At 38.0% G+C, this 23,701-nt stretch overlaps 1 protein-coding gene across 5 annotated transcripts in view; it reads left to right on the top strand.

Moving 5' to 3' along the window:
• Prdm10 (PR/SET domain 10) overlaps positions 1-23,701 on the top strand; it is a 99,529-nt gene that overhangs the window by 45,398 nt on the left and 30,430 nt on the right. For 3 of the 5 annotated variants that reach the window (XM_078047330.1, XM_005330732.5, XM_078047332.1), the window contains exons 7-13: positions 7,593-7,818; positions 9,062-9,303; positions 11,140-11,343; positions 16,796-16,868; positions 19,234-19,351; positions 21,790-21,919; positions 22,585-22,827. In XM_078047330.1, the coding sequence (XP_077903456.1) occupies positions 7,593-7,818; positions 9,062-9,303; positions 11,140-11,343; positions 16,796-16,868; positions 19,234-19,351; positions 21,790-21,919; positions 22,585-22,827 (1,236 nt within the window). The remainder of the gene's footprint in view (positions 1-7,592; positions 7,819-9,061; positions 9,304-11,139; positions 11,344-16,795; positions 16,869-19,233; positions 19,352-21,789; positions 21,920-22,584; positions 22,828-23,701) is intronic. The other 2 variants (XM_078047333.1, XM_078047331.1) reach the window with 2 other exon arrangements.

Here is a 23,701-nt window from a genome sequence, read left to right as displayed (position 1 = left end):
TTTATGTACATGGAGTATAACTTATTCTAATTAGGATCCAATTCTTGTGGTTTTACATGATGTGTAGTTTTACTGGTGGAAATATTTTTTTTCTTCTTAATATTTATTTTTTAGTTGTAGTTGGACACAATACCTTTATTTATTTTTATGTGGAGCTGAGGATCGAATCCAGGGCCTTACACGTGCTAAGCAAGCGCTCTACTGCTAAGCCACAACCCCAGCCCATGGTGGAAATTTCTTTATAGAAGCATTTCAGCTAATAAATATAGCACCATTTTTATTCCCTAATGACATATGAATCTAGGCAATGATTATCAACAGCATACTAAAACCACCAAGAAAAGTTGGTTTTAGTGAGGAATTTTATAATAGATCAGAATAATAGCAACTTAAACCTCTGACCCTTCTTAGTAATGCTAGAAGAGAGAAAACCATTCATTACATGCCTCCCTGTGTTGGGTACTTCTGAAATTACTGTATACCATGTGTGAAGTATTCTTCCCCCAAAAATCAAACCTGAATCTGATTGAGTCTCTAGATTCAGCTGCCAGATTATAGGAAGCATGGTTCACTAATGAAGTTAAAAAGACACACAAGATTATAATTAGCAAAATCTAACCTGTGGGAAACTCTAGAATAAATGGTATGGCTTATTTATTCATTTGTTCTTTTGCTGTGGATGGAACCCAGTGCTTAATATATGTTAAAGAAGTGCTCTGTCTCTAAGCTACACCCTTAGTCCTTGACTTTTTTCCCCTACAAATAAAACACAAGCAAAAAGAGGAGGTAAGAGAGCTAACAGATTAAGAGACTTCAGGAACATTATTAGTTAGACACAATATATGGTCCTTGTTTGGAAACTGATTTGAACAAACTGAAGGTAAAAATATTTATGAGACAATTGGGGAAATAGTATTACTAACTGGATATTTGATAATACTAAGACAATTTTTTTAGATATAATATATGAAATATAAAATAATTTTGTAGATATATATTAAACTATTTACAAATGAAAATGTATAACATCTAGGTTTGCTTCAAAATAATCTAGGGAGGAAGAAAGTGTAGGAGATTAGTTAGATGTAAGATGGGCTATGAAACTTCTCAGAAGATGATGTACAATCAGTCAACAAATGCATGAAAAAATGTTCATCATCTCTAGCAATTAGATAAATGCAAATCAAAACCACTCTAAGATTTCATCTCACTCCAGTCAGAATGGCAACTATTCATCCAAATAACAATAAGTGTTGGTGAGGATGTGGGGGAAAATGTACACTCATACATTGCTGGTAGAACTGCAAATTGGTGCAGCCAATATGGAAAGCAGGATGGAGATTTCTTAGAAAATTGGGAATGGAACCACCATATGACCCAGCTATCACTCTCCTTGGTCTATACCCAAAGGACTTAAAAACAGAATACTACAGGGACACAGCCACATGAATGTTTATAGCAGAACAATTCACAATAACTAAACTGTGGAGCCAACCTAGATGCCCTTCAATAGATGAATGGATAAAAAAAATGTGGCATATATATACAATGTAATATTACTCAGCCATAAAAGAGAATAAAATCGTGGCATTTGCAGGTAAATGGATGGGTCAGAGAAGAAATGCTAAGTGAAGTTAGCCAATCTCAAAAAACCAAATGCTGAATGATTTCTTTGATATAAGGAGGCTGATTCATAGTGGGATAGGGATCGGGGGCATGGGAGGAATAGACGAACTCTAGATAGGGGAGAGGGATTGGAGGGGAAGGGAGGGAGCATGGGGTTATTAATGATGGTGGAATGTGATGATCATTATTATCCAAAAGTACATGTATGAAGACACAAATTGGTGTGAATATACTATGTATACAACCAGAGATATGGAAAATTGTGCTCTATATGTGTAATAAGAATTGTAATGCATTCCGCTGCCATATATAAATTAAAAAAAAGATGGGCTATGAGTTGATAATTATTGAAGTAGAATGGCAAGTGCATTAGGTTTATCATAATATTCTCTATTTGATATATTTTTGAAATTTGTTCTTACAAATGGAAAAAACTATTTTGATAAGACTTTAAGTTGCTTTTGGATACTGAAAAAATGTATATTCTTGGGGCTGGGGTTGTGGCTCAGTGGTAGAGTGCTCACCTTGCATGATTGAGGTGCTGAGTTCGATCACGCCACCACATAAATGTAAAATAAAGATCTTGTGTCCACTTAAAACTAAAAAATATTTAAAAAATGTATATTTTTACCCAAAATATATGAGTATGCCAGTTTTCATGCTGCCTTGCCACATTGGTTATTTACATTCTTTTCAAATTTTGCCAATCTGATAAGCAATATCAGATTGGCAGATTTGTTGGTCAGAGGATTTTAATATTAAGGCATAGATTTAATTAAAGGACTTGTTGCACTTCAAAGCACTCTTCATCTTTTCCAATCTCCAGAAACAATCTGCTTACTTCATGTTTTGTACAAAAGGAAAGTTGCTCTTAGTCCCATGAATCCTGGCATTATAAAGGCAGTGTAACTGTTGTCTTAGCATCTTTCTTTTCCTTTTCCTTTTTTTTTTTTTTTTTATGCTGAGAATGGAACTCAGGGCTTAGTGCATGCTAGACACATGCTCTACCTCTGAACTACACCCTTAGCCCCAGCATCTTTCTTTATTGTAGTTTCCTTTCAGTCAGCACAGCTTTTATTTCTGGTTTTCATACCTTGGCAGTTGTTATTCTACGTGGTGACCTGGATAAATTCTGTATAGAAAATTGGGATGAGGCTTTAACACAGATGATGTTTGCATTTGTTATTGTTGCCTTAGTGAAAAGGTTTCTGTTTCCAATTGTTTTTAGTGGTAGCAAAATCTGTTTAAAGCCCTTTTCATATGTGCCTTTCCTTGTCCTTAAGAAAAGCATGCATAGTCTCTAGATATGAAAGCACAGTCTCCACTTTGTTTCTGAAAATGAACATGTGTGACTCCCCACACACTGAGAAGAAAATATGCTGCACTGATAATTGGTCTCAGTAGGAACCAAGAAGCCTTCTGTCGTGTTTGCTGCTGTCCAGTGGCGTTTCATATTCCACTTCTCAGATAAATTGTATCCTAAAATACATTGTGTAGCTTCAGAAATAATTATAGAGTGGCATTAAATGGGAAGAAGAAAGAATACCAAAATTTAAACCAATCCCTTTTCCTTTTACTGTATTTGATTGTACATGACAACACATAAAGACACTAAAATAATTTCATTTCTTATTCTTTTCCTGTAAATAAAATAGGCACATGTTGCTTACCAACTCACTGCCTGGCTAGTACCTTAGGAGCATGTGTGTTGCCCTGGCATCCAAGTTTACCTTTGCTTCCCTGGTTGGGTAGATTGAATTCCAAATTCTGAATTCCCTGAGGGCCATTGTGATGAAGTAGAAAAAGCAGGGCAGAGGCAAAATTTGAATTTCACTCTGCCACTTAGGAGCTGTGTGATAACACTTGGACTCAAAGGAATTTAAATATATGCCTGGCACTCAGTAAATGTCAGTTGAATTTGAATCAGACAAATTTGCAGTGCATCCTACTGTGTGTTCAGGTCTATACTCGCTAGAAATATATAGCTCTTATCTAGACATGATCACCAACCCCCCCCACTCCCACCCTGGCCCACCCCAGCCCTTCAACAGTAGTTTTCTTGGTTCTGGTGTACATTTAACTGCTTTAGCAGGAGTCCTTAAAAGATAATGTGGAAGTATTCAAGTCTTTCCTTTGACAGTCTTTTGGGAGTATCCCAGCATGGGGGAGGTGAAGATTGTTGGTGATATTTTGATGTCAGCTTTCTCAGCACTGGCAAGAAACCAACAGCTACCTTACTGAATGAGAGTCCTGACAGCATTTATTGGGAACAAAATATATATCATCTTAGCTTTTCTAGAATAACTCTGAATTGCTGAATTCATTCTTCCAGGATGTCCTGGCAGAGAGATAAAGAATTTATGAGGAGCAGAGGTGTTTGTATGCTTTGGTTTGTTTAGTGTGTGATAACATTCATCACTAATGCTGGCATGAAATTTAAGTGGTTTAGAATAAAAGGTGACAGAGTAAACTGTGTTCTGAAATGGTGAGAATGAAGTAGCTTTCTTGTAGGATGTGATGAGGAGGCCAAAGTCATTGCATTGCCAGAAGTCCCCTGTCCTCTTTTTGTCTCCATGTCCCCTTGTTCTCACCCTCAGGCAGTATTTTCTTCTGTTTCTATTGAAGCTGAGGCAGGCTGGGAGTTGTGACTTGTCCCTAGACCTTTTTATATTTTATTTAGAGAGACTCTTTTAAGACTCTTTAAGCAACTCTTGCTGAGTTGCTTAGGGCCTTGCTAAGATGCTGAGGTTGGCTTTGAACTCATGGTCCTCCTGCCTCAGCTTCCTGAGCCACTGGGATTACAGGCATACAACACTGTGCCTGGCTGAGACCTCCTCTCTCTCTCTCTCTCTCTCTCTCTCTCTCTCTCTCTCTCTCTCTCTCTCTCTTTTTAAGATACTGGGGACTGAACTCAGGGGAACTCAATCATTGAACCATATTCCCAGCCCTATTTTGTATTTTATTTAGAGACAGGGTCTCACTGAGTTGCTTAGTGCCTCGCCATTGCTGAGGCTGGCTTTGAACTCGTAATCCTCCTGTCTTAGCTTCCCAAGCTGTGAGACCTCATCTTTTAATAAAAGTGTTTTAAAAAATGAAAAATAGTGAAAATAAAACATGTATTCTATTTGAGGTAGCTGATTTTATGTGATTTTTGGAGCCAGAGTGTTTCAAATATTGAGCAGTGGTCTTTAAACTATCACAACAGGCTGTGTTCTATAAATACATTCAATACTGTTTCTTCATAGATTTAGATGCATAACAACAACAATAACAAAAGAATGTCTCTGTGAATAGTAGCAAAGAGTTTTTCTAGTTGCCTGAAGGGATTGAAGTAATTTCCCAAAGGGCCACATATAGTTCAACAAACTATATTCAAACAGTCTTAGTTGAACAAGTACTCTATGCTCAGCAATATTGTCTTTTAAAGTTATAGAGGAAGTGTATGATGTCACCTTGGTCCTTAATGAAGTTAAGATTATAATTGTAATAGTAATGCTGAGTACTAAGTGCCAACGATTTTGTTACTGCCCTTACATGTATATTGTTTCACTTTATCCTCACAACAACCATTTTGGTATATATTCATGTGTCCATTTGACAAATGATGAAACCGAGGTTCAGAGAAATTTAATAACTTGCTAAGTAGTGGGGTCAGGACTCTTTCTAAATCTGTCTGATTTCTGAGACCATGGTTTACTTCCTAAGGCATAGTTGGACAGCCAAGATGGACTTGTGGAAGTGAATACTCAGGGACAAAGCAGATAGTGGTTGGCAATGGATACAAAGCTTATGAGGAATGGCTAATGTGTGAGATGTCAGAATCAAGATTCTCAAAGATCTTAGCAGACTGGAATAACAGGAGTAATGAAATTTACTGGAGATAAATGCAAAATCCCCCTTTTAAGTAAAAAAGCAGCTATTTAAGTCCTGAGGAGGGAAAAGATGGTTTAATAAACTCTGTGAGGGGGAAAAAAGGACTTGACAATTTTAATTATTGGCAAGTTCAGGTTCAGTTCATGCTGGAAGAGTAGATGTCATAGATGCTAATACTGTTTGACGCTATATTCATAAAAATATGGAATCTGTTGAGAAATAAATGAAGGCAAGAGGATCAGAGACCTGGGAGTTCAGCCATGTGAGGAATGATTGAATGAATTAGGGGTTTTTGGTCCACAAGTGTTTAGTTCACATTGCTGAAGGATTAGACTTATTCTACCTAATTCCAGAGGAAAGTCCTAGGCCCTGACCAATGAATGGAAGATGTGTGTGGGGAGATTTGAACTAAGCAGAAGCTGTCAGGGCTATCCCAGAATGATCTGAGCTGCCTGGTAAGGAAATGAGGCTCAGGGTTGTGGAGATCTGGATTCTGTGACTCTTAAATGCTATAGGAATTTGGAACATAGGGGGTTTAGTCAGAGAGGCTTAGAAGCAACATATAGGGCTCATTGGGAAACTGAAACATAATTTGATTTAGAAGATTGGTGAGGGAAGAACATTCTAGAAGAAGAAAATGGTATATGAGAAGAAGAAGGAAAAGGGAGTAGATATATTTAGATGCTTGATTCATTGAATAGGGGAGGGTATATGACATGAATATGACCTATGAACTAGTTGGGCAGGAGAGATAATACTGAATAAAAGGAATCTAGGATATAATATAACTCCATAACACATGAGAAGCAGGAGAACTTCTTTTTTTTTAAATTTTTATTTTTTAGGAGAACTTCTTAAGGTGCCATTTATTTTCTACCCATGTATTTGACGATATAATATTAATCCAATATGTCACCCAAATCTTGTTTTATTTGCAAGAGCCTGACTTCAAACATCAGGAAGCCAATAGGTACCTCCTTTGTTCCTTCCTGAAAACCTTAGCTCTCTGAAGTGTTTGAAAGGAGACTTGTCAACCATAGAATTAAACCAACCATGTATTGCACCATGTTTGGATTTAAAAGTGAAGTAGGTAGGGGCTGGGGATATAGATTAGTGGTAGAGCACTTGCCCAGCATCCTAGCATAGGGAGACCCTAAGTGCTATCCTCAAAACTAGGGAAAAAAATGGTGATGGAAGTGAAGCAGACTGGATGCACACCTATAGTTCCAGCTACTCAGGATGCTAAAGCAGGGTATCACTTGAGCCCAGGAGTTTGGGGCCAGCTTGGGGAACATAGCAAGACCCCATCTCTTGAGGAAAAAAAAAAAGAGCCAGGTGCTATGGTACAGTTTTATAATCCCAGCAACTCAGGAGACTAAGGCAGGAGAATTACAAGTTCAAGGCTGGCTTCAGCAACTTAGTGAGACCCTATCTCAAAATAAAAAAAATAGAAAGGGCTGGGAATGTAGCTTAGTGGTAAAATATCCCTGGATTCAATCCCCAGTACAAACAAAAACAAAAACAAAGTGGTTGAAGAGTGGCCAAGTCATTCTCTCTTTTTTGTGGTGGTATCCTGAAAGGGCAGGTGGGACCCTCACCCCAGATTTAGTTTATACTGTGAAGACTAAGGATCCCCCATACCCCAAGAGATGATGAAAAGATGTTGCATGTTCTGGAAGTCTCTGAGGAAGCATGGTGGTCCTCTAGAGCAGGTGTGAATTGGCTTGTGGGTGCAATTCAAGGAATAGAGCCTTGGCATCACTGGGTCTAAGGGATAAGGTTAGATGCTTAAGATTAGGGCCTTGTTAGGTTTGAATCTCCTGCTGGAATCAGAGGAGAGAGACCCAGGCTTTCTTCTTAGCCTTTCAGATAACAGGCAGAATGGGAGGAAAGAGAGCTGAGCTTAAAAGCTGTGAGCATCAGACATCTGAAAGAGTCAGACTATTTCTTACAGCCTACAGGTAGAAACCATTTTTCCATTTTCCACTAGTTTAAAGAATGTATTCCACCACAGCCTATCCTCTGTGTATGCATGTGTGCCAACTGACTGAAAGCAGATGTCTGCTTATTTTCCACCTTAAACTTCCCTCCAGGCCTCATTACCTGTGCATAACCAGGTACTGCCTTCCATTGAAAGTGTGGATGGTTCTGACCCTTTAGCAACTCTGCAGAATCCAATAGCTAGACTGGAGGCAAAAGAAGAAGAGGAGGAGGAGGAGGATGAGGATACTGAGGAAGAGGAGGAAGAAGATGGTGAAGACACAGATTTGGATGACTGGGAGCCAGACCCACCCCGGCCCTTTGACCCCCATGACTTGTGTAAGTGCAGTCACTAGACTCTCAAAGGAAGCCACATGCTCTTTTTCATGAGTATGTGTGAATGTGAACATGGCTCATTTGTACTGAATACTTCCCACATCCCACTCATTGTGTCACATGCTCTGTGTGCATCATCCCACTTCATCTTCACAGCAGCCCTGGGAAGGAGTCATGACACTTGTATTTGTTTTCCAATTTTCCTGATGAGGAAACAAGCCCAAAAGAGGTTAGGCAACTGCTCTGGGTGACACGGGGTCAATGGATGAGGCATCTGAGTCTGGTCATTCTTGATACTAGCCTTCTATTGTAGTTGACCAAGTCCTGGACTATTCAGCTATATCAGTTCTAACAAGTTTGCTTTGTCACTTTCTTCACAAGAAGAGCTTCCCAGCCAGATGCAGTGGTACACATCTGTAATTCCAGTGGCTCAGAATGCTGAGACAAGAGGATCGTAAATTCAAGGCTAGCCTCAACAATTTAGGAAGACCCTTAGCAATTTAGCAAGATCCTCAGCAATTAAGTGAGACCTTGTCTCAAAATAAAAAGGGCTAAGAGTGAAGCTCAGGGGTAAAGTATTCCTGGGTTCAATCCCTCGTACTAAAAAAACAAAACAAAACAAAAAAATTAAGAGTTTCCATTACCAAATCATTGGTTTATCTGTGGATATTCACGCACATGTAGCAAAGTTATGACCTTGTTCATTTGAGTGAATGAGATTGTTCAGAGCTTTGTGGCCTTACACTACCTCTCCTGGGCCATCCATGTGGTGCTGGTAAGCTCTCTCTCTAGGGGGCCAGTGTTTAGTCCTGTACTTAATTATTACCCAACAGAAAATTTACTTGTTTAATTTTCCCTTGAACTCACAAGTTTTCAGGGGAACTCCTAAGTCAAATGCACAGAAAGCCACTTTACTAATAAATATTAATACAAAGTTGTTCTCCATTATTTGAGAATTATAGGAATTAAAAATATCTAAACCAGATTACCACATTGCTGAAGGAGGTGAAATGGTGAAACATGAATGTGAATACTATATGGTCCAGCCACTGTTCCCCTGCTTTATGGTGATGCACATCTTATTCTGGTGGATAATGTATACATGGATGCTACTGGCAAATAAGAAATGTGACTGGCTTGGTGCTAACTGAGTTTTTTAGAATGAGCTAGAAATGCATGCATTTTACCTGAGAGTAAAATGATGTCAAGTAACTTGACTATTCTTCAAGGTTTTTTTCTTTTGCAGGGTGTGAGGAATGTAATAATGCCCATTCTTCAGTGTGCCCCAAGCATGGCCCCTTGCATCCCATCCCCAATCGGCCTGTGCTCACTCGGGCAAGAGCGAGTCTCCCCCTGGTCCTCTACATAGACAGGTTCCTTGGAGGAGTGTTTTCAAAAAGGCGCATTCCCAAGCGTACCCAGTTTGGCCCTGTGGAGGGACCCCTTGTCAGGGGGTCTGAACTGAAAGACTGTTATATTCATCTAAAGGTAATTTATACTTTTTCCTATTTCACTCCTTTCTTTAACAGTTTTTCAAGGGGCATTCATTTCTTTTGTTGAGTTTTTTGTTTTCATTTCATAACAGTCATTTGCTAGTATTTTTCTTTTTATGCTTAATTTTAAATGGAAACATTACTCCCCGCCCCAATAAAATGGAGGTCATAATTTTAGACCCCTGTGAATAATTCTGAGAAGTGTGGTTTTTAGGGTCTGTAGTAATATGCTAGAATTGACATAATAAAATGCTGTAGACTGGGAGGCTTCAGCAATGGAAATTTCTTTTTTCACAGCTCTGGAGTTAGAAATCTAACATTAATGTGTTGGCAGGTTTCTCCTTGACCTGCACATGACCGTCTTCTTACTGTGCACTTACAGGGTCTTTCCTCTGTACTTATGTGCGTCTTTTCTAATCTCCTCTTATTAAATGGACCAGTCATATTAGATTAGGGTGTACCCTAATTATGTTTTGTTCACTTCATTACCTCTTTAAAGGTTCTATCTCCAAATGCAGTCACATTCTGAAGTACTGGGGGTTTACAGGGTCCCCACATGACTTAGAGGTTGAGGGACACAAAACAGAGAAATTGGTGTTTTTTTTTCCTTTCTTTTTTTAAAATGAACTTTGGAATGTGGCTGGGCATGGTAGTATACACATGTGATCCCAGCAACTAGGGAAGCTGAGGCAGGAGGATCTCAAGTTGGAGGATAGACTGGGCAACTTAGCAAAATCCTGCCTCAAACTAATAAATATAAAAAAGCGTGCTGAGATATAGCTCAGTGTTATAGTGCCCCTGGGTTCAATCTCTGGTACCACAAACAAAGGAAAACAAAAACAAAATACTTTGGATACTTTTTTTTTTTTTTTTTTTTTGATGCTGGGGATGGAACCCAGGCCCTGTGCATGCAAGGTAAGTACTCTATCAACTGAGCGATATCCCCAGCCCCAAAACACAGTACTTTGGAATACAGAAAATTACAATGATGTATGTAATCTGCTGTGTGCCATTAATGTTTGCAAAACACCCTACTTTTCAATATTAAAACAGGTTCGATTTGAATTTTTTCTGTTAAATAATTGTTCACTGGGGCTAGGCTGTTACTCAGTAGTAGGGCTCTTACCTAGCATGTGCAAAACCCTGGGTTTGATCCCCAGCACTGCAAAAACAAAAACAAAAAACAAACAAGAAACCTACCCCCAAACAACAAAAAATAAGTTTGCTGTATGTTGAAGAATATTTATTTTGATCTGCATTCTTTACTTTTAATGATTTTGCTTCTATCCAACCCTCTTTACTATCTGCTGTTTTGAATAGCTACTCTGAAGCACTAAGAAAGGGCAGTAAGAAGGGGAGAATATCTGAAATGTATTTTGGAGAAATTAGCTGCTGTTGTAGGGGGGATTTCTTTTAAACTAATGCTCAAGATCTCCAAGCAAGAATATTACCTGTCTTTGGGCTGAATATTATAAATGGATACAGTTGAATCTCCAAAGGATGCAAATTATAATGAAGTGGAGAGTATTATGCTTGATTTTTATTTACAGCATTTTTGGTTGTGCTAGTTTTGTGAGATATTAACTAAAGCTATATAGTTTTATGGTGAACTTTTAGATTTTGCCATGTAATTCTCCTATAGGTAAGAGTGGTTTCAGGAAGTATCCTTTCTTTCTCTTTATGTTTGGTAAGTCACAATTCTAGTATCTTTCTAGATACAAAGGGAAGATATATGGTTAATTTAAGGAGAAATATTTTGTATATTATTGCTAATAGTATATTGAAGGTTTTGTTTTTTTTGTGTGGGTCTTTACCTTTTCTTTGGTTGCAGGTTTCTCTTGATAAAGGGGACAGAAAAGACAGGGATTTGCATGAAGACCTATGGTTTGAGTTGTCTGATGAGACCCTCTGTAACTGGATGATGTTTGTACGTCCAGCCCAAAACCACCTGGAGCAGAACCTGGTGGCTTACCAGTATGGCCACCATGTATATTATACAACGATAAAGAATGTGGAACCCAAGCAGGAACTGAAGGTATAGTGCTGGATCTGGAGGGCTCTCTGCTAAAAAAGAACATATCCTAATTTTTTCCTTCTAGTAAGTATGATACTTACTAAAATGGTTCTTTACTGGTAATTTATTTACCTCTGGAGCCATCCCTAGGGGAAATTGGTTCTGGGATTCCCCTAAGATCCTTATGTAAAATGGTGTAATATTTGCATAAAACTTATGCATTCTCCCATGTATTTTAAATTATTTCTAGATTATTTATAGTACCTAATAAAATATAAGTGCTATATAAATGTTTTTATACTGTATTGTTTAGGGACTAATGACAAGAAAAACTCTGTATATTAAGTACAGATGTAATTTTTTTGGACAGTATTTTCGATTAGCAGTTGAGGGAATCCATGGATATAGAGGACTGACTGTACTATGTACTACAGATTGGTAATAATCTTGTAAATAAAACAATGAGAAGTAGATGGGCTCTGTTCTCATCAAGAGCCTACAGAAAGACATTAGGTCCGGGGATAAGAAAGTGATTGTATGGGGAGCTGACTGATATTTGTGAGGGGGTAATTAAAGATAGTATCACTTAATGTCATTTATACATAACTAAAGAAGAATTTGTTGTGAAATGTGGGATTTTATAAAATAAAATTCAGATGGATGGGCAAGATTCCTTTTCTTTATCTGAATACTTCATTTTATTCAAATAATTCTTTGACTTCTGATTTCAGAAATATGTATTTTTGGGGTAACCCTGTTAGAATTTGTCTAAATATTGACTTTTGATGACATAATGAAATTTTGGTATGATTCCAAAAGAAAAAAAAATTTTTTTTTTCTTTTCTATGCTACTAGGAATAGAACCCAGGGCTTTACACATTAGGCAAGTGCTTGATCAATAAGCAACTCTTCCTGCCCAAGATTCCTTCCTTCCTTCTTTAGCATATATTAGGAACATGGACAAAAGAGGGGGGCCAAAGTACTCTTTAACTTCCTGAGGTAAATAACAAAATAGATGAAAAATGATTATATCAGTACATGAACACTGAATTGCATAGTGTGTCAATGTTAGAAACTGATTGCTCCTCTTTAGTGGGAGAACAAAGTCCTGGATTTTATTCAAAAGGTGCAAAACCTCTGTCTTGGAAACCATCAGCTAGATAATCCACCAGCCATGAAGAAAATATGTAAAAAGAATGTCAAAGGAGATTAACATCTCATGCCATCTATTCCAGTGCTGCACAACTGAACTAACTTACTCTAGCTCTGTTTTCTCTTGTAAAAAAGTAAGTGTAACTGTAGAGGTTAAGATGAATAGAAATAATTAAATAGGAATTTAATAGTTGAGTATAATAAAACAACCAAAACAACAGATAGAAGGAATGAGAAAATGGGGAAGTATTTGTAATACAGGGTAAAAGATTTTAAGTATGTTGACTGAGACAAAGAGTTGTATACCTTCAACTTAACTACATCCAGATGGACAAATGAACAAATACCAAGAATAGACTCTATTTAAAAAGGGAAAAGAAATGTTAAAAAAAAAATTAACCCTTAATCCAGGTGTGGTGGTGCATGCCTGTAATCCTAGTGACTTAAGAAGCTGAGGCAGGAGGACTGAAAGTTTGAGATAAGCCTGGGCAACATAATGAGATTCTATTTCAAAATAATAAGGAAAGATGCTGGAAATGTAGCTTAGTGGTAAAGTTCATTCCCCAATAGAGCATGAGGGTTTGGTGCAGCTGGGGTTATAGCTCAAAGGTAGAGTGAGCATGTATGAGACCCTGGGTTCCATATCCAGAATGGACAAAAGAGAAAAGAAAAAAAATGTCCCCAATTAAACTATTTTTAAATGCTTAAACTTTAATTTATCTATATGTGTGTGTGTATTTAAAACTAAAATGATTTATAATGTAGAACATGAAGACGACAGTTTGCAAATTCATCATCACTTAAAGGAAATCAATGTGCTAAGCTTTGAGAAATGAGATGTTCCAAAATATACACCAAAAATTTAAAAACGGAATTATATTAAAACATGAAATGTTATCTAATGTAATGCAGATCAGGGGATCAAAGATGAAGGTCACACATTATTAAAAAGAAATCCAACCAAGGACAGCTGTGTCATGATCTCTCATTAGTGTCACAACAGTGCCTCTCTTTTGGTGGACTTGAACATTTTGGCAGACATTCAATCAGCTTTAAAAAACAAAACAAAACAAAACAAAACAAAAAAACGGTCTTTACATGGCTTCTATTGTTCTTCCCACCATCTTCCAGCTTGTTTTCTACTGCTATTTCTCTCAGCCGTATTCTCCTTTTGTTCATAATGGGGATCCCAAGCACCCAGAATTGGCCTTATACCCACTGCTGCTGGTCCAGCCACTCTCCCTGCCTGCATTTTTTAAATTGATAACATGGTTACTTTATACTTATCAAAAGAGCTATTTTAGATTTAATTGGAAATAATTTTTAAATCATATCATCCTTGTGCATGCATGAAAATGCATACTTAGGTAAAAAGTTAAGATATAAAACTGCTTTTTATGCATTGTCACTTTTTCCCCTTTCAATCACTGGTTTACATCATGATGTCTGTGATTTTGGGGGGCAGTACTGGGGATTGAACTCCAGGCTTCTTGCATCTGAGGTAAATGCTCTTCCACTGACCTACCTCCTCAGCCCTTTTTGTATTTTTATTTTGAAACAAGGTCTCACTAAGTCACATAGGCTAGCCTCAAACTTGTAATCCTCCTAAGTACCTGGGATTATAAGTATAGGCCTCATGTTTTTGCTTTTCTGTCTTCTGCCATCTTCTGTTCCATTAAGATGATATTGATGATATATTTTGTGTGTGTGTGTGGTACTTATGCATGCTGTGAAAATACTCTACCCCTGAGCCACATCCCCAGTCCTTATTATTGTTATATGTGATTTTCCAGTCCTTGATATTGTTATATGTATATTTACATATATATATTTTGCGCCTGGGATCAAACCCAGGACCTCACATGCGGTAGGATTTTGTTCTACTACTGAGCCATATCCCAACTCCTCACAATGTTTTAAAAATAAGTAGTCCAGGGCAGGGGACGTTGCTCAGTAGTAGAGTGCTTACCTAGCATGTGTCAGGCACTGGGTTCAATCCTCAGCACCACATCAAAATAAAAAAAATAAAGGTAGTAAAAAAAATAAATATTCCACCATTGCCTCTGGGATCTTGTTCCATACCACGTAACTTTTTGTATGCATGGTGGTTGGAATTGGGCCTGACACTTGTGCTGTGCCACTGAGCCATACCCCTATCAAGTTTGAATATTGTGCTTTCACATTCATTTTAATTCATCTGTGTCTTTTTCCTAAATTGAATCACGGGTCCTTGGAAGCGAAGTGTTTTTTGATCAAGTCAGTAGGAAGTTTCTGACAGTTCTGACTGAAGCCTTAATGAGAGGCCTGTAGAATGCTAACCAGTCTCTTAACCACTTTGAAATTTTTTCTTATTCTGAGGGAAATGGCAGTTTTTTTGGCCTTCATTTGCAGTGCTTGGCAGGTGTCAACAAGTCATAGAACCCAATGGGGGCTTATAACTGAATGAGGTAAGAACAGTACAGAGAGCTGGGCCAGACTTGTGCAGGAGTGTTGTGCAGGTTCTGAGTGCTGCATCATGGCAGCAATTGTAGGGTGCCAGCCAGAATGGGAGATGCTTTCTGATTTCTGAGATGTTAAATATGAAAAAAGGTACATCTTGGAATTGATGGATTAGTGTGTGTTTGTAATAGCAAAATATAAACCACCTAAAAGTACAACCATAGGGGCACAGTTGAGTCAATTATGGAATACAGATTCTACATAATATTACTCCACCATTCAAAATGAAGTCTGCCTTTATAAATATTCCCTTATATTTAAATTAATGTTCTATAAAAGTTACATATGATTAAGTCATTTAGTGATTAATAAGTTGAAATCCTACTGTGTTTCAGACAGTAGGAAAAAAACAAGCTTGTTTCCCTGTGTTCAGGGAACTTGCATTCTAGGGGGGAAGTGGACGGAAAGATGTAAACAAACAAATAATATCCAATAGGAGTTAAGTTTCATGGTGCAGAAAGAGCAAATAACGGGAAAGGGACCAATTTAGATGTGCTTCATAGAAAAAGCCTTGCTTAAGAGGTGATAGGCTGAGGACTGGGAATGAGAAGAGAGCAGTCCTGCAGAGGGTTATAAGAAGAGCAAAGGAGAAGAACCTTGCACTCCAGGGGGTGAGCCAACAAGGGCAAAGGCTTGGATGGGAAGGCACTGGGCATGTTTGAGTTGCTGAGTGTAGGCCATCTTGGCCTAAAGGTGGGCAAAGTGATAGGAGCTGAGGTTTCTTAGTAAGATAGAGGAGATGATGGAGCCCTTGGAGGATTATCATGTACATTTCAGGTTTATTATGAAATAAGCTATTTCTGGTAAAACAAATTCAATTGTGTTTTAAGAAGACAATTATTTTAAGAAGACTTTGGCTCCTGTGTGGATTGCAAGGAAAAAGGGAGGCTAGTTTGAAGGCAAGAGATGGTGGTGGCATGCCTCCAGGTGGAAGAAGCAGAGATGGAGAACACCTGAGGAAGTGACAGTTCTACTGAAGGATTACAGAAGCAAATGGAGAAACCAAAGATACCTTTTAGGTTTTAAGTCTGAGCACTTGGGGGGAAGGTGAGGCAATTGAAATGAGAAGATAGGTAGAAGTGGAGTTGGGAAGCATCAAGAATTCCATTCTGGGCATGTTAAATTTAAGCTGTTTGTGAAATATCCCAAATATCAGATCAGAAATAGAATACACTTGGAGTGATCAGAGAAGGGGCATCTGGGATGAAGATATTAATTTGGGAATCATTAGTATAGAGTGGTTAGAAATTGATGTGATCAGTGGAGGGAAAAATAAGAAGGCTCAGGACTTGAATTAAGCTTTGAGGAGCACTAATATTGGGAGGTTAGGTGGAAGAGGAGCCAGCTAAGGTGAGTGAGCAAAAGCAGCCATTGGGGTAGGAGAGAAACAGCTATCATTGGTGTAGGAGAGAAGAGCCCTGGGAGAATGTGGAAGTGTTTGGTACAGTCCCATTTGTGATCACAGTGTGAGCTATTTGGTGGCAGCTACTATGATTGCAGCTGTATTCAAATCTGTGTTTAAATATAGCTTTATTATTACTATTATTTTACAAATCAGAAGAGGCTGTTTTATCTAGATGAAGAGACTATGAATAAAGTTTTTATGGAGTTATTCTAATTTAAAAAAAAACACAAAATTTTTAAAAAGGGAAAAAAAAAACAGGCAATGTGTCTTGGGGAGCCAGGTTCACAGTGTGATTTTTTTTTTTTTTAATGGGCTGTGAAAAAGCCTGAATTGTTTCATTTAACAGGAGAAATAATGTAAGCATGCAAAGCACATCGGGTGATGTTTCTTAATTCTTGATGTCCTTGGTTCTTGCAGGTGTGGTATGCTGCATCCTATGCTGAGTTTGTGAACCAGAAAATTCATGACATTTCTGAGGAAGAAAGAAAAGGTGGTTGGACTTTTTATATTGTATATTTTCTACATGAATTCTAAGTTGTATATGTTACATCTTCATGCAACCTCTAATTTTTTCATTTCAGTGTATTTCAGAAGATATTCCAGGTTCTTAGAGCTACACACCTCCATCTAACTGTAGGATCAAAATTACAATGACATATTTACATTTCTTTCATGGGTGCTAGAAAATAGTATTTAATATAATTAAAACCTGCAAATACTAAATTAGAACCTAGATCAGAGGACAATTCTTATCTGGACTTGAACATCTTTGAGGATATGGTAAAGCAGGCATTCACTTTATCTTTAATGTAAATATTAACTGAAATGCCATCTCTGTATAAAAAGGTGAACAAATTATTATGTATACTGCTTGATGAATTTTTACAGTGAACACATGTAAGTTCCCAAATGTGATTACTCTCTGTGTAAGTTCCCAAATGTGATTACTCTCCTGACTTTCAATACCACACATAAGATTTACTTGTTATTGAATTGCACATAAATAGAATGATATATACACTTTTTGTGTCTGGGCATCTTACTCAGTATTGTGAGGTTCATCCATATTATTGGATATGATTGCAATTTATTCATTTTTTTGTTGTTTGGTATTCTGTTATATAAATGTATAACCATTTATTTATCTATTATGCTGTAGATTTGATTGTACAATGCAATTATTGTAGTAACTACCCAGAATTAGGTCAAATTTCACAGGTTAAGGGCACAGTTTTCATTAAGAGTCCCCTCGCTTCAGATATCAGATGCAAGCTCCGTGGTTCCCAACCTACCTATACTACTAGCTATAATTTAGGGAGCTCTCTATTGCTCTTCAGATTTGATAATTAACTAGAATGACTCAATAGAACCTAGGAAAACACTTTATTTAATGATCACAGTTTTTTATAAAGGATATATATATATCAGGATTAGCCAAATGAAGAGAAGTAGGGTGAGGTCTAGGAGGGTCCCCAATGAAGCTTCTGTGTCCACTCAGGATATATCATTCTCCTGGCACATTGATGTATCATTGCCAATCATAGAAACTCATTTAAGCTTTGCCGTTCAGAGTTTTTATTGAGGCATTATTATATAGGCATGACTGAATTAGTGGTCATGTGATTGGACTCAATTTCTAGCTCTCATTCTCCTTTGGGAGGTAGGGCTGGTATTAACTGTTTCAAAGCACCAACCCTTTTGTGTGTGTGTGTGTGTGGTACTGGGGATTGAAGTCAGGGGTGCTCTACCACTGCGCTCTATCCCAGTCCTTTTTATTTTTTATTTTGAGACAAGGTCTCATTGAGTTGCTCAGACTGGCCTTGAACTTGTGATTTTCTCTTCTTAGCCTCTAAAGTGGTTGGGATTACAGGTGTGTGCTAAGCACCTGGCAAAGCACCAACTTAATCACAAGGTTGAACTTTCTGACACTGCTACCCCTGACTCTGAGTCATCTCCTTAGCATAAACTCAGGTAGGATGAGGGGCCATAATGATAACAAAGGCACTTCTGTCACTCAGGAAATTCCAGCTACTAAGAGCTTTCCTCCCAGGAGCCAGAGACTAAGGTTGGCCAGATTCTTTATCTTATATCAGGATTGTTCGTAGTTTTGGGCTGTTTAAAAAGTGCCTGCTCTGACTGTTTTTGTACATCTTTGGTGAACACGTGTGCATATTTCCTTTAGGTGTACATCTAGGGGTGGAATTACAGGGTCCTATGTTATGCATATATTCAGCTTTAGGAGTTACTTCCAAACATTTTACTGAAGTCATTATATTGGGCTTTGATTTTTAAGTTATTTGTGATAAAATATACCCTTAAATTATGAGACTTGGGCGGGACATAGTGGTGCATACTTGTATTTCTGGTGACTCAGAAAGCTGGGGCAGGAGAATCGAACCTTTAAATCTAGCCATCCTGGGCAATTTAGCAAGACCCTCAGCATTGAAAATGAAAATAAAAAGTGCTAGAATATAGGTTAGTGGTAAAACTTGCCCCTGGATTCAATCTCCAGTACCATAAAAGAAAAGGAATATTATGAAACTTGGATCTGAATCACTGGATTATCTAAATACAGATCTCCTTACAGTGCTTTCTCTCTTTCTGGGTGAAGGGTGTGTGTATGTAGAGTGGTGTGAGTGTGTTGTTCCTTTGATGTCCTGCATGAATGTGTCAGAAAATAAGAGCCTATAACTCACCTCTGTGCCAAATTCTAGTCTTTGATTTTATAACAAGAAAGTCATACAAATAGCAGATACTGTCTGCAGGAAGATAAGAATGGCAGAGATAACAGGCATCTGAGTTTTCCTGGTGTCTGTTGATCATCAGCTTTCATGATTTCTCTCCTGTGACTGTAGTTCTTCGAGAGCAAGAGAAGAATTGGCCCTGCTATGAATGTAACCGCCGGTTTATAAGCTCAGAGCAATTGCAGCAGCATCTCAATTCTCATGATGAGAAACTGGATGTGTTTAGCAGGTATGTATGAGGACAAAGGCTCACAAATCAGGTTTGGAATCATTTTTGTACATAGACTAATGAGTGTGTATGCTTACACAAGTAACCAGTTAGGTAGCTATCGAGGATTGTCTTTCATAACTAACCCCTTCCTTATTTACTATTTATTGCTTTTCTAGCATATCCAATACCCAACAATGGAAAATCCCCTTATTTCAGTTAAGTCTCCCTTAACTAGAGATTATGAAATAGGAATCCTTCAGATAGCATTTAAACATCAGGGTGAGGGCATATTGGAGTAAGAGTAAAGACCCAGAGTTCAGTCAGAACTATTGCAACAGTTCAGGTGAGGAAAGAGTGTTCTTTAGATTAGATGGGACAGATGTAGGATTGTCCACTTAAAGGATTTGGAAAGATACAAGATGGTGTGAAACCTCACTTAGGAAAGTGGGAAAGAGAATATTCTAGGGAAGTACTGTACAGTTGCCTGCAACACTGAATGTCCATATGAGGTTCACAGTCATAAAATGAGAGACTACAAGCAAGACTGTATGTTGTTTTCGAGCCCCATCCAGCTGCTGCAGTGCAGGCAGGGAACTGGGTTACAAAAAAATGTGGTTTTGCTGAGAGCATTCAACACAGTGACAACAAAGAAGCAGCAACTGGGATGGGGATCAGAAAAAATACAAGGTATTGATTGCAGTGAATGACCTTGGAGGTGTGCTATGGACAAAGGAAGGATTGGACTGGGGGATAATGGGGGTGGAAGGGTTATTGAAATTGGGTATTGGAGAGAGTGAGCTAGAGAGGTAGGAGATAGTGTGTCAGAATGGGCCTTTGTGGAAACAGGGGCAGTGGGATTATATTGAGGATGACAGGTCTGAGATATGACCTTGGGGATAAATATCTGAAGGTGATGGATGCAATGAGATTCAAGATATTTACTCCTAGGTTTTCCCACTTTTCATAGTTCTATTGTATCATTTTTTATATTATATTAGGATTTTTGACTTACAGGCCTGCTGCCTCTGCTAAATTCTGAGGATAAGATCACCTTTAACTTGATATCTTTAGTGCCAAGCATAGTGTATGACACATAGTAAAGCATTCACTATCTATCTGATAAAAGAAATTTGAGACAAATGAGGAAAATCTGAATTTTGACTAGATATAATAATATTGAGCAACTACCTGATTTTTTTTTAGGTGTGATAATGGTATTGTGTGTGTAGAATTTTCCATACTTAAGAGTGAGTAGAGAGCATGTGCCTGTAGTTCTTGCTACCTGGCAGACTAAGGCAGGAATTTGAGCTCAGGAATTTGAGACTAGCCTGGGCAACATTGCAAAAAAAAAAAAAAGAAAAGAAAAATTTTGTTAAATAGCTATGTAGAAGAGTTTGATATGATGGATATTCACAAAATATCTAAAAGACGTTTTGTGATGTACTTTTGAAATATCTTAATAAGGAATTTTTGTATGTTAGTCATTCATTAAAGGAGGTAAAATTTATTCAGTATCTTAGCCAAACTGTGGAACCAAAGTAGGTGTTCATCAATGGATGAATGGATAAAGAAAATGGGTATATGTACACAATGGAGTTTTATTCAGCCATAAAGAATAATGAAATTGTTAGTTGCAGGAAAAAGGATGAAACTTGAGAACATTATGTTTAGCAAAATAAACCAAACTTAGAAGGTCAAGGGTCATATACTTTCTCTCATGTGGAAGCTGAAGATGAAAAAGGAAAGGTGGGAGGGATCTCATGAAAATGGAAAGGCAATCAGTAGGGGGAAGGGACCAAGGAAAGGAAGGATAGGAGGGAAAGGGGAAATACTAGAGAATGATATTGGCCAAATTATATTATATTGTGTGCGTGAATGAATATGTCACAACAGATCCCACCATTATATGCAACTATAATGCATTAATTTTAAAAAATGTGGAAACAAAAGGGTTGTGCCAGTTACAATGTCAACAGCAAGATAAAATAAAATAAAACAATTTGGTGTTTGGAATAGTTGAATTAGAAATTTGTACTAACCCTCCTGAAGATTTTGGTAAAATACTTTGCATTTAGCCACATTTTGTAGAAGAAATCTTGAACTGAGGTTAAGAGAGGAAGGCTGGAATCTTGTCTAAGATAACATGTCCTCAAAACACACTAGGCTTAGCATGTTCTGTCTGCATTTCTCACCTCCTTTCAGAAGCAAAATGTTGTCAGCACTTTGTGTTTACATAGCTCTTTTTTTCCCCCCAGAATAATTTGAAGACACCTCTTTGTGCTTTAGAGAGGGCAAAGATAAGAACTTTAGAAAGTGTTTCCATTAGAGAAAAGAATCAGGGAAATTAATCAAGTGAGGGGAACTCAAAATCTGGGGTTACTACAGACCATTTAGGGAAACATTTTATGGAGTATGGTGTAACTATAACTATCCGTAACCCAATCTTTTGTCCCCAGAACAAGAGGCAGAGGGAGGGGACGAGGCAAGAGACGATTTGGTCCAGGTCGAAGGCCAGGGCGTCCTCCAAAATTTATCCGCTTGGAAATAACCAGTGAAAATGGAGAGAAAAGTGATGATGGGACACAGGTACTGGGAATTGGGAAAGAACTCCTTCTTAGATGCTTGTTTAGATAACTTTCAGAACTCTGGCTGGATTTCAACATAAGCACCTTTCAGATGTTAATAGTCCTGTCAAAGAATCAGAGCTTTGCTGCTTGTTAACTTAAGTGGGATTGGAGAAGGGCAGAAAGCATGTATTTTCAAGTGTTATTCACAATTATTCACAGTTATTCAAAAAGTCAACTTTGCTGCCCCCCCAAATTTGAAATTGGCCAGAGATATTAAAGAGGCAATTTTGTTTTATTAATTTAAACCATTACAAAATTTGATATTTGTGAAGGTTCATATCATGATCTTCCCCATTCAGTGGTCTGAAATATCTTGTGATTTTTGTATTTTGTGTGTATTTAATTAATTTTCCTGGAAGGAGAGTATTTTTTTTTCTCTGAGTATTATGAATCTGGTCATTTAAAAATAAGCAATAGCTGGGCACAGTGGCTAGCTACTTGAGAGGCTGAGTGGGGAGGATCACATGAGTACAGGATTTCCGGCCCTGCCCAGGTAATATAGCAAGCCGCTGTCTCTTAAGAAAAATTTTTTAAAAAGCAGCAATTCTAAATCTGAGCCGGTAGTCCTTCTAGCACTGATCTCTATCTAGGTAAGTATATAATTCTTGGTTATTGCAATTTCAGGACTTGCTACATTTTCCCACAAAGGAGCAGTTTGATGAGGCTGAACCAGCTACTCTGAATGGGCTGGATCAACCAGAACAGACCACTATCCCAATCCCTCAGCTGCCACAGGAAACTAGGTCGTCTCTGGAACAAGAACCAGAAACTCACACCCTTCACCTACAGCCACAGCATGAAGAGAGCGTGGTACCCACCCAGAGCACTTTGACCGCAGATGACATGCGCAGGGCCAAACGCATCCGAGTAAGTGGGATGTTCATTCTTACAGCTGGTCTCCTTTTCCCCCTCAACGCTTGGTGTTCCAGCCTGTTCACCATCCACTTTGAAATCTTGTATCTAGCCTATCACATACTTGCAAGAAAGTTCTCTCTCTTAATGTTTCTGTATCCTATGGCAGGCTGGCATGGCTGGTCCTAGATTTTATCAGCCTGGATTTTGGCAGCTCCTGGATTAGTATAGTGAAAATAAGATAGCTCTTCACATCTCAAAGTTCATAGATCAGAAATGGAGAAATAAGTATACTTAATTATAATTATTATATATATTTTTCTTTTATTTCTTTTTGGTGCTAGGGATGGAACCTAGGGCTTCCTGCATGCTAGGCAAGCACTATTCCACTGAGCTACATCCCTAGCCCTAATTATTTATGTTAATTATTTTAAGCCAGGCTTGTCTGTTTCTAATCATAGCTCTCAAGTTAATTGTGGGTAACTAAAGTTGGTTATCTACTATTTCCAAGGGGAGACTGGCAAGTGTCACTACTATTTGTCAATGCAAAGGGAACTGTGTCCAAGTTGATATGACAGGTATAGTCCACACACTTGGGACAGCATGAAGTAAAGTTGTATGTCAGGAGCTAACTAACATCTCACTTATGTGACCTGTGTCTTGGCCTTAGATCATGAGACTACAGGGCTTCCATGATTTCCAGTTAAGATGTGTTTCTCTTACTATTTCACAGTCAGCATTTGAGTCTCAGTAACTGCAGGGATTGCATTGTAGAAAACAGTATGGTTTTGTGTGATGTCTATGCAGACAAAAAGCAATAACATAAAACCCATGTTTGTGGCCAGCTGAAGACTTTGATTTGTACTTGACATTAGATGAAAAAGATTTT

This window comes from Ictidomys tridecemlineatus, chromosome 4, assembly GCF_052094955.1.
Source record: "Ictidomys tridecemlineatus isolate mIctTri1 chromosome 4, mIctTri1.hap1, whole genome shotgun sequence".
NCBI lineage: Eukaryota > Metazoa > Chordata > Mammalia > Rodentia > Sciuridae > Ictidomys > Ictidomys tridecemlineatus.
This window is presented reverse-complemented; position numbering and strand designations above follow the sequence as displayed.